Source organism: Aspergillus udagawae (genome assembly GCF_001078395.1).
Source record: "Aspergillus udagawae IFM 46973 DNA, scaffold_1, whole genome shotgun sequence".
NCBI classification, from domain to species: Eukaryota; Fungi; Ascomycota; class Eurotiomycetes; order Eurotiales; family Aspergillaceae; genus Aspergillus; species Aspergillus udagawae.
The window spans coordinates 1,329,905-1,341,392 of record NW_025091264.1 but is presented as its reverse complement, the minus strand read 5'-3'; the positions used below and the strand labels follow the sequence as shown (position 1 = coordinate 1,341,392).

At 50.6% G+C, this 11,488-nt stretch overlaps 3 protein-coding genes across 3 annotated transcripts; 1 reads left to right on the top strand and 2 right to left on the bottom strand.

Annotated features, from left to right (window-relative positions):
- Positions 1 to 757: 757 nt before the first annotated feature.
- Aud_000450 (uncharacterized protein) lies at positions 758 to 5,305 on the bottom strand (the record flags this gene model as incomplete). The annotated part of the gene is made up of 9 exons (XM_043285963.1): positions 758 to 898; positions 971 to 1,136; positions 1,196 to 1,431; positions 1,494 to 1,623; positions 2,083 to 2,789; positions 3,425 to 4,069; positions 4,166 to 4,434; positions 4,536 to 5,138; positions 5,215 to 5,305. The coding sequence occupies 9 exons, from the start codon at positions 5,303 to 5,305 to the stop codon at positions 758 to 760; spliced, it is 2,988 nt and encodes a 995-aa protein (XP_043141898.1).
- A 574-nt stretch (positions 5,306 to 5,879) lies between these two features.
- Aud_000449 (putative nucleoporin Nsp1) lies at positions 5,880 to 8,124 on the top strand (the record flags this gene model as incomplete). The annotated part of the gene is made up of 3 exons (XM_043285962.1): positions 5,880 to 7,657; positions 7,717 to 7,840; positions 7,915 to 8,124. 3 exons carry the CDS (start codon positions 5,880 to 5,882, stop codon positions 8,122 to 8,124), a joined length of 2,112 nt encoding a protein of 703 aa, XP_043141897.1.
- Positions 8,125 to 8,542: 418 nt separating this feature from the next.
- On the bottom strand, positions 8,543 to 9,139 carry Aud_000448 (uncharacterized protein; the record flags this gene model as incomplete). Its single annotated transcript, XM_043285961.1, has 4 exons — positions 8,543 to 8,582; positions 8,664 to 8,729; positions 8,810 to 8,875; positions 9,012 to 9,139. The coding sequence occupies 4 exons, from the start codon at positions 9,137 to 9,139 to the stop codon at positions 8,543 to 8,545; spliced, it is 300 nt and encodes a 99-aa protein (XP_043141896.1).
- Between the last annotated feature and the right edge of the window lie 2,349 nt (positions 9,140 to 11,488).

Sequence of the window (11,488 nt, the reverse complement as noted above, 5' to 3'; positions counted from 1 at the left end):
TAAGGTGACTTGATAGGGCCACTGACTCTACGACGGAGTTGATGACTTTTTGATTTCAGCATACCATCTGCACGGTAGTGCGTTTTGATCGGTGTTTTTGATTTGGTTTACAGCACAAGATACCCCAATTCCATGTTCTTGCGCAGAAATTGAATATATTTTTTATCACTGCACTGATACACTTTGCCTTTGAAGGCGTCTGGAACCAAGTAGTCTTGACAACTGCCTTTGGAAACTGGGAGCGGAATCTGGGAGCGGAATCTGATTCCATTAAGCACAGGAGAAAGTTTCAGTATGAGAAACCAGAGATATGGATATAATTTGTCATAAGGTGACAAGTATAAGACAACCGCTGCGATGGGTATAATAGTGCCAGAAATGAAAAGTGCGCCACAGTGCCCCTGTCGCCGTCCCACATCCGCCCAGAGATTGCGTGCATCAAGGCATTCACCTTGATGGGGAGCCAGGCCCTGCTGGCTGCAGGCAGGTCGTTGGGATCGAGCTGTGGCCAGCGACACGCATAGAAGCAACACTTGATCCAACCCTCGTGAACCGAGTAATGCATCTCTGTTATTTCCTCCCAGTCCGGCTGAGAATGTCCGAACTGCCTCGGAAGGGACTGTAGCAACCTCTCATGATAGATAGCCGCCTTGAAGCTCAAGACACAGCGCAATGACGTGCAAAAGATGATAATAAATTCACTGGTGCGCGGCATTTCACCGGCGACAGGAAAGTTTCGCAAGAACTTTCGAGCCGTTCAGTCGAAACTATCAGGTAGCCGCTCAATGACATATTTGCCTCTGGCAACCTTCATGATTGGCACACCGGGTATCTTGCGGATGCGCCGCACAAGGTCCTTATCGTTCGTAGCGACGGTGTAGATTCTGTGCTTCATGACCTATCAGGACGAATCGAAAATTAGCAAAAGGCTTGCAAGCCATGACACTCAGAAGGGAGAAAGCAGCCTTACCCTGTCCACAATGCAGTCATCAGCATAGGTACCAGCGTGATCACAATGCAGTCTATTCCATCTCGGATCCTTTGCGACCCTCAGCGCCAGCCGAAACTTCGGTCCCAGCTTCTCCAATTCGGCAATGGTGCAGTCTGTGAAGGTCGGGATGCACTTGGCATACAGCCTAGGCACACAGATGTCAGATTCGTTCGTCAGCTGAAAAATCAATTGCAATCGTCTTACAGATCCATCATAGCGGGCAGCATGTCCAGTTTCGCGCGGATCGTGTGTGAAACAAAGTTGGTATCCACGAGCACGGTGTAGGGAGGACCCAAGGCGGTGTTGGCGGCGAAGAACATGTTTGATGGAGCGACGGGGATGTGCCGGGTAAGTTCTTCGCCTTGAGGCTTCTTCTCTTCTTTCTTGCCGTTCAAGGGCTGCTTGACGCGGTTGTCTCGCTGGCTGATGGCGCGTTTGACCTGTTATTAAGTTGCTTGAGTTAGTAAGGTGTCGAGTCTAGGGTGTCGCTCTGTGGACTTGCCTGCGCGAACTTGCGAGTCTTCTTGGCGATACCCATTGTGGTTGATGATTTGGTGCAGACGACCGATTTTTCAGGATTCAGGCAAGTATTTTGATCGGACAGAATTAAAGACGAGGTTAAGGCGTTGAAACTGTACATGTAAAGTTGAGCATCTGGGATGCTTTGGAGAAAATCTTTGCGGGCCGATGTTTCGCCGTTTGATTGGCAACAGTGGGTCTTTCAATGTCATAGCAAGATTCGATATCTTGGGAAAGACAGCAACAAATAGACTAGATACTAGATAGCCATGTTCTAACGATACAGATGAAAATTTCAGGGACATTGTGTTGACTTCAATACTGTTTTATCATATGCATTGGCTCGATTTCTACAGTCCTACTGTCTCCCAGTGCCCCACAAAAGAACTATATCTTCACAACTCAAGTCATTGCTCTGTTGTCTTCATGGCAGGAGAACAAAATCATGATCATGAGAACCTTGCAAATAATCATAACCCTCTCCCATCCAGTCCACAAATGGTTCTAAATCTCCCCACTCTATCTCACCTCTACAACTTTCCGGGAGTCTCATCTTCAGCTCACTCCTATACCAGCGTGCAAACAACACAGTGACAAGCATAACCCGCGGCTCATCCGTCCGGTTCGGCATCCCAGCATGCCACAATCTAAAATCTCGAATGATTATGGATCCCTTGGGTAATACAGGCTGCACCGGCGGACAGAGCTTGCGTCGAGCCTCCACCAGCTCCTTCCGAATCACTCCACTATTATCAGGCATCAGCACCGACACATCAGTGCCAGTGTGCGTTCCAGGCCAGAGCTCAGTCGCGCCGTTCGTAGCTGTCGTTTCAACTAGATTTACATTCACGCAGAAGCCGAACGGAACGCGGGGAAAGTCAAACGCAACGTCGATATGCGGCGGCTGACGACCTGCCTGTTTGGTCCTGAAGGCCGTGTTTGCACTGAGGAATCGAAGCTGTGGCTTGGGGCCTAGCATGCACTCGATGATAGCGGTGGCGAAGGGGTTTGCGATGACCATCGATAAGGGATTCTGCGCCTTATGTTCGCCATCCTCGGCATCGGGTATCTGCTCGCGAAAACGGTCAATGGCCTTCTGTACGGGAACTTCTTGCTGGATGTTCCCCGTTTCGGGCCCAAAGTTCCGGTGCGTAGATCTTTTCTCGTAGAGTGTCTGAGCGTCAGGAGTCATGAGAGTGTCGAGCTCCTCCAAGTAGAAAGGAGAAATTGCGTTTTCCACGACAACAACACCATCCTGGTGAAGAGCTTCGATGGCACGCTGAAGATTATGACAATTTATTTGCCGGCTGCATATTTCTGAGTCAGTGAGGCGAATGCTGGTAATTTCCTTCGAGTGACGAGGCAATGGCATGGATGCCATTTTGACGATAATCACAGAGCGTTGAACGCATGAATTGGGAGAAATGAAGCGTATTTAAATGGGGTTACATTCAGGGGTCGTAGATAGAAGGAAAGTCCAGCCGATCAGAGGTTGGCAGATGCGGAGATTTCCAAGGCATGGGCGAATGCATCTGGCTTAATGCAGGGTAAATCCATTGATAACACCATTAACTAATGCTATCATACACTTTAATTCGACGATGTCTATCCGACGACTAAAAGAAAGCCATCGTCGCCCGAACTTGGGCGGAGATGTACCCAACATGCATGAGGAAGTCAGTCTTCCATGGATATGGCGTGGCGAGGCTCCGACCTCGCGTTGAACAGAATAAGATTGGTATCAAGCGCTTTCTCCCATGAGCCGACCGAGAGATAGTATCCAAAGAGACAAGATAGAAAGAAACCCATATTATATGACATTACCTGTAGTTCTTCACTTCTTCACTTCCTCACACGTCTTGCATGATTGACAAGGTTCTCTATCACGCCTTCAAATGCCTCCCTCTCACTGACTAGTCCATCTCGGCGCTTCAGCCAGTATTCAAGGACAGAACTGGCCCGAAGCGTGACTTGCTCCAGTTCCTTAACATGCCCTCTCAACTCCGCGTCGGTCAGCCCGTCCAATGCTGCATCGGTGGTGGCACACAGTCGCCGCACCGCCGACAAATCCAGCTCAGGTGGCGGAGACCGGTCACGGCGACGAGATGTTCGATGCCGAGCTGCTGGACCAGACGTTGTTGGGCTGTCAACGCCGTCTTGTGAGCCGCTTTTCCTGGCCTGACTATGAGAGCGTGAGTGAACGGCAGATCCACTAGTGTCTGAGCCGCTCGGATTGATAGATGGAAGCACAAGCTTCTTTTGCTTCGAAGCCGGTAGTATCTCATCCAGGTCAACGGGAACGCCCAAAGAAACCAGGAAAAGACGACGAATCCGAGATTTGACCCAGTTCTGCGGCTGCAATGGTGGCGGCGCGACGAGCTGAGACCAAAGTGACAGGGATCGCTCAGTACTGAAGATACAGGAGACATCTTGGATTGGCTCTAGAGGAGGAAGCGATGAAACATTTTTGGAAGCGGGATAGAGTTTGTCGAGGGTTTGATCCAAGGCGGCGTGGAGATCAGGGAAAGACTGGAAGGGGTCGAATTCTATTATGGGAGGCTGCGAATCCGAATTGACGTTAGCATATATATGCGCAAAAACGGCTCGATTGATACTGCAGCCATTTCTGACAAGTTTTCGTAGAGGACTACTCACAGCTAGAGGATGTGGGAGAGGCTGCTGAGACTCAATCGGTTCGGGCGCAGCAGTCTCTCCATCCGGTTCTTGAAAGCCATCGTCAAAGTCACCAAAATCATCATCTGCCAAATCTTGCTCTTCTGCAAAGTCGTCAAAGTCGTCCGCAGCTGCTTGATCCTCAGGATTTTCGGGTTCGTCGTTGCCCCCATAGTCGAAATCGGCATCTACATCACCTGAGTCACGATTGACATTTTCGCTCGTTAATGAGCCTCTTCGTGAGGTGTGATCTTGATGTGCGGAGCTATTTGATGATAACGAATCGGGTAGATCTGAATTGGTCAATGGTCCCCCGAGACTCTCTGTGATGGGAAGATGATTCGAAGCATACCTGGTGCATCTGGAATCTTCTCTATCACATCTGGATTGGCATCACTTGGGCGCCTCCGATGAGCGTGTGGGCTGGAAGCGTCAATTGCCGTTGAATCCACTTGTGAGACGACTGTTGCAGGGACCTGCGTGCCGGTGACGGATTCAGGCTCGTTTGATTCGGCGCCATCCGCTGGTGAATCGATATCCGATATCTGTTCTGGCACTTTGATGACAAGGTCTGGTACCGCATCCGCTCTACGCTTCTCATATGCAAGCGTTCCAGGGACGTCCCCATGGCTTGGCTGATTTAGATCAACCTTTTCAACAATTGTTCGAGGGATGGGCGACCCTCCCGGAGTCAATGGGCGCTTCTGCGACCCCACAGTGGACGAGCTCCTGCTACGTGACCCCGTTGGGATGATTTCAATTTCATCGGGGACAGCGTCTTGTCCCCTTTTTTCATATGCAGTTGTACCGGGAATTTCACCGTGTGCGGGACTATCGTCCACTCTCTCAACTCGAGTCAACGGGATAGGGGATGTGCGACCGGACTGTGGGCGGGAATGAGAGCGCTCGTGGCCTTCGCTGGCGTCTGAAAAATGTTCATCGTCACTGTTGGGAACTGCTGATGAAACCACATTGATCATGTAAATTCAAATTGTTCCGCAAAAGCACGAGAGAGTTGGTAAAGCCCTTACCTGAACCTTGAGCCCCCGAGTCTTCCAACTCAACACTCCTCCTCGGGGGCTCCAGATATGGACTGGACGGACGGGAAAGCCGCTCCGACATTTAAGATAACTTAATTTTTTCGGCAGTATTTCATATAGAACCGGTCTGTAGAGGCAAGAAGTATGTCTGAAGGAAGGGATTAATGAATATATAGGTGAGAAAGCGATGCCTTGCTCTGGGTGACGTTGTCATCAAGATGTAGTTGTTGTCAATGACCAGGTTCTATGGGAGTCTCGACCATGTGCCTTAGGCAGACCAAAAAGTACATGCCTGCTGGCCTGAGGTATCAACCCTGAAGTTGACTAGGCGCCAGCCGCCAATAATACTAGGGTAGAAGCGCGCGTTTCCCTCCCCAAAGAAAGCATCTGGTACTCCAGTTAACAGCATCAAGCTTCTCCTCGTTGCTTGCCATTGCTATTACTTTTATGCAATTGAGGAAAGCTTCTTCAATAACGATAGTCACCACATTCGCAAATTCTGCCTTGACAGGTCTTATTTTCTTCGGGCGCAGTATGTTCCTCTCTTTTTAATTTTTCCCTAGCACCCTCCATCATGACCTGCTGTTTTTCTTTGCGTCCTTACTGACGGTCACCAGGGCAGCCCTGACAATTCCCCACGGCGAACGTTTCGCGTCATGTCCAACACATTTTCTTTCGGTGCGCCGGCCTCCAGCGGCGCTTCAAGTGGAGGTCTATTTGGAACTGCTGGCAACGCTTTTGGTTCCAACCAGAATAACCCCAGCACGACCTCCGCAGGCGGTCTCTTTGGCAATGTAGGAGCTTCCTCTAGCGGCACTTCTACACCTTCAATATTCGGATCGGCACCTGCGGCGGGGGGATCAGGCAATACCCTGTTTGGTGGTGGTACCGGTGCTGCGAGCAGCGGCACACCTACCGGAAGTACGCCTGCATTCAGTTTTGGAACTCAAACTAAGCCTGGTAGCACGCCTCAGTCACCGTCCTTGTTTGGCGGGGGATCGCAGACTCCCAAACCAGGAGAGACTCCCGCTTCTGGGCAAACTGGCGGCAATGCTCTCTTTGGGAACGCCGCAAAGCCTGTTGGGAATATATTCGGAGGCGCCGCAGCGACTCCTGCGCCATCCGGAGGCTCGCTCTTCGGCAACACTTCTACCACACCTGCTGGCCCTCCGCCACAGGGAAGCGCGGCCGGGCAGGGACAGTCGCTTTTCGGACAGGCAGCTCAGAAACCAGGCGGTCTTTTCGGTGGGCTGAACGCAACTACTACTTCCTCATCGACAGCATCTCCCACAGCCACGACGGCGCCCGCGACGGGCGGGACGCCTACACTTTTTGGGGGCGCTCAACAGTCGCAATCTACCGGAGGTGGTCTCTTTGGATCGAACGCTCAGCAAAAACCACTGTTTGGAACAACTCCGTCGGCGCCCAGTGGCGGTGGTTTGTTCGGCAATGCCGCCAAGGACAAGCCTGCGGAATCAACAACCCCAACAACTACTGCTGACGGTGCTGCGAAACCCCTCTTTGGAGCTGCCCCGGCAGCACCCGCCGGGCAAGCTCAAGGCTCGTCACTCTTCAAGATGCCATCCTCTGGCGCCGATTCGGGGACGAAGCCTGCTTTCCCGTCTCTCGGTACAGCTACAACAGCCACGACCAGCCAACCCTCTACAGCCTTGACCACATCATCCGACACTCCGCAAAAGTCACTATTCCCCAGTCTTGGCGGTACTACGTCCGCAACCCCATCAGCTACACCAGCGGCTGCTCCGGCCGGAGGTGGTCTGTTTGCTGGACTAGGTGCGTCCAAGCCTGCGGAATCAGGTGCGGCAACAACCACCACCGCTCCGGCTTCTCAACCCGCAGCGGCAACCGGCGGACTGTTCGGTAAACCTGCTGAGACCACGCCCTCTACACAGGCTCCGAGCACTGCTGCGGGCGCCACTGCAACCACTGGTGGTGCCAAGCCATCGCTCACGGCGACTTCCGGGCCGGCAACATCGGCAACCACCACCACTACTGCAACCGCTGCCGGGACGGCCACAGCGGCCGGAGGTACTGCTCTTGGTGCATCGACGGTTGGCCCAACACCTCCGGCGCAGTCTCGCCTGAAGAACAAGACCATGGATGAGATCATTACGAGGTGGGCTACCGATTTGACCAAGTACCAGAAGGAATTCCGAGAGCAGGCCGAGAAGGTTGCGGAATGGGACCGTATGTTGGTGGAGAATACTGCAAAGGTCCAGAAACTATATGGCAGTACAGTCGACGCCGATCGGGCCACGCAGGAGATTGAGCGCCAGCTCGCATCTGTTGAAGGGCAGCAAGAAGAGCTTAGCTCGTGGTTAGATCGGTATGAGCGTGAGGTGGATGAGATGATGTCGAAACAAGTGGGACCTGGCGAAGCCCTCCAAGGGCCGGATCAGGAACGTGAAAGAACGTATGTGATGGTGCTCCTTGGGTACCGATTCATATGGCAGCTGCTAATTATGGCAATAGCTACAAACTGGCCGAAAGACTGTCCGAGCAGTTGGACGAAATGGGCAAGGATTTGACGAGCATGATTGAAGAAGTCAATGGTGCTTCGGCTACTCTAAGCAAGACCAACAAGGCCGATGAACCCGTATGTACATTTATAATTGTTCTCAGACGGTTATCATTTCAGTCTGTGTCGATTGTGCTAACGAACCTCCCTAGATTTCTCAAATCGTGCGCATCCTCAACTCGCATCTTTCTCAACTGCAGCTCATCGACCAGGGCACATCCGAGCTCCAAGCAAAGGTCAGCGCCGCGCAAAAGTCTGGACATACATTGTCATCCCGGTTTGGTCATGGATTCAGCAGCTCTGGGATGGGCGGCGGAAGTGCGGCAGATGACTTCTATCGCTCCTACATGGGACGGCGATGATTGATTCTGCTTATTCATGTTTTGCGATTACCAGAGCGAGGGGAAATGGAGACGATGGATCGGTATGGCGATTGTAATTTCAATGCTAGTCATAAAGGTTTTGAGATGATTTGAGCTAGTTCATCACCAAGCTCACGATTACTGCTTGCGATTGGACCTCGTTCCGTAGGATTAGGCTATTTCAGGGACTGGACAGATAATACTTTTATGCTAGGCTTTGATGGTTATCCGATAGTGATATTTCTCAATAGTGATACTTCTTGTGATTTGCGGCCAGACACCAGTCGGACGAACTACATGCTAAGAGTGGATATGGTCATTCATAACAGTGTGAAAGGCAACGTCAGGAGCGGTTTACACTGTTGGGTAAATCTCTGGATATTTGAAGTCGTGCGGATATGGTAGATGGTGTCCGAACTTAGTTCTTTTCGCCGCCCTGGTTCCGGGTGAGCTCATCACTACATAGATAGAACATAGGTTAGACAATTGGCACTTGATATGGGAATAGAGGAGAACAAAAATGATTCAGAGCGACGTACATATGCCTACCAAGCTCATCGAGATGCTCTTGTTGCTCCTGGAGCTTTCTCTTGAGAGCTGCGAGCCTGGCAACCAGACATTTTAGTATCCTCTTCATCAACCCTTGCCGGAAGTCCGGCATCAAAGATCAAGATAGAAAACATACTTTTCCTTCTCCTTCTCATGGATGTACAAGCTTTCCTGTGCAGCTTCCCGGCGTGTGAAGGAATCCCTGGGAGGAATCGACCAGTTAGCCCTTTCTCAACAGCTTCCGGTCGGGAATAAGTGATGTCATCCGTTTAGGTGACGGCGACAGCGCCAGCGCAGTCCAAGATGACGAAGGATGAGAAATAGGGGAAGTGACATACCCGCTCTGAACACCGCCAGCGCGAGGAGCACCGGTATCGCCTTCACCCATTCTGGGAGCAAGAGCAGAGAAGGAGCGGGTGAGAGCGCGGTTGGCGGTTGTGAGGGGACGGACAGATAGGCGGAGCATGTTGGGATGGATGTTGTTATATGACAGTGGAATGGAAGAAAAGAGGATAGGAAAGGTGACCAAATGACAATGACTATGGGAAGGTGTGTGACGGAGAATATGATGAGGAAAGATGGCTCTTTATGAGTGGTTGGTGATGGCAGTGGTGGTGGCTTGGGGTGTCGTAAGTTCTTGTAAGTAACCTCGCAGCTCAGTCGGGTTAGCTCGCCAGCAATGCCTGTCAATCAGCTCTCCGGCTCTCCCTTTCAAACTATTGTAGTCAGCCATTCAAGTCTCGGACCTGGACTGGGAATAATGCCGTCGGCCGGAGATCACCTATGACGACATTAACGAGCCCAGCGGATCATGTGATATTGTATGAGTCAGCGCAAAATGCTTGCTTGCCCAGTCAGTACTAGTGTGCTATAGGGGGACCTGTTTACTTGAACTGTTTCTGGCGAGGTCAGGTGAACACCAAAAAGCCATTTTTTCGTTGAGCGCTTCTAGATTCTTATGAAGGCCAAAAATGAACTATTCACATTCAAGCCTCCTTCTGCCAGGGGAAAATAACGCGATAGGGATCGCGAGGGATCATTAGCTGACACTCAACAGCGCAACTTCAATGTGCATCTCTTCCTAATGGACCTCACAATGTACTATTATTGTATTCCTACCCAGTATCAACCCAAGAGAACTACTCGCTTTATTTGCGGGTGCACGGCCTTGATAACCATGGAACAGTGCCCAGGAGGCAGGAAGAGTCTGGAGTAAGGTAGTTAAGACCCGGTTCCTTCGAGTACAAATTCGCACCGTAAAATCTAATATAACGGATTATGATATCGATGGATTGTCTTTAGTGAGATGTCACGTATTTTGCAGAAGATCTTCAATCAATCAATAGTTTAGATAGATAATGTTAATAAAGAATTCAAGTCCTTGGAGGACGAAAGGAGGATCCTATCTCTCATATACGCGGGACGATTGGCGGATGTGAAATAGGGATGACGATAGATGGCCCACCGAACCACACAAACGACCAAGAGATGGTCCGGAGGAGGGAGGGAGACAGGCAGCTTTGATGGAAAAGGAGACAGGAGAACAAGATGTTTTATAGTGAAGAATGGGATTATTATAAGAATCCTAAAAGAGGGCTGTAAGAACACCAAGACGACAAGCGACCTCCAAAGAGAATCTTGAATTTTTATCTGCGTCGAACAATCCCTCCCTTTCTAGGGATAGTAAGAACAAGCAGCAAATCACGCGTTGTTGAGAGGAGAGAGAGATTACTGCATTGTTCTCTTGGATTCTGTTGTGCTTCTCTCAGCCAGACAGCAACCAGCCGGGCTTCATGCTAATTATTATTACTACGACTACTGCCAAATAGTAACTGGAGTAGTAGTACCAGAGCCAGCACCAGCGCCAGCACCAGCGCCAGCACCAGCGCCAGCACCTCCTGCTTTACCTACCACTATCTACTATTACCACCACCACCACCACCGCTAGTCCCCTCTCCCCCCCCTTCTCCCTGTCTCTCCCTCTCTCTTTTCCCCTCCCTCTTCAACTTTCCTTCCCCCATCTTCTATTTCCAACTCCAAATAGCTACCTCCAAAACTTCCAACCACCTCACTCTCCTCCCCTCGATTTTTCTACTTCTCAGATTTCAAAAATCTCCTTTCAAACCGTTTAATTAGGTGAGTTCGATTCTCTGTTTTCTGCTGCATCTTCGCCCTCCTTTCTCCCTGAGCCACTGTTTCCCAAATGATGATCAACCCTCATCACTGCCACCACATTGCACCTTATTATTACTATTGCAAGCCGCCCAAAAATCTCGTTTGGAAGTACAGGGATCGATTTTGTGGCCATTCAATCGCCAAAGTGTGGAATCGCAGGATCAGATCTTGTTTTGACGACCGCTTTGCGCCCCTCCCATGTTCGTCGGAATGGGACCTTCCAGCGAAGCATATGATCGGTTCTCCTGATGGGAGGGAGCGCTAGTGCAGCATAGAATGTCAACATTATTTCATGACTGCTTCCAGCTGCCATGATTCCATATTTTGAAAGGATCGGCTGCAAACCACAATTTTTTTCGCCCAGATTGTATCGAATGGGAGCCTCAAAATGGGAGAGCGTTTGGAGGGGTTTTGTACTTCCGCGCCCGTCGAATCACCAACGTGTTTTTGCAGCCTCACTTGCGGTCCTGTGACTGCCATCATACTGCCCCTCGCCCTTTCCACACGATCAAGCATCCCACGGCTACTCGGATCATCCCTGACAACCAGACGAGATTACTCTTTTGACCTTAAATTTGTAAATTTGTTTATATTGATAGATTATCGCTAACCGTCGGTGCTGATCAGAACCTCCTCCACA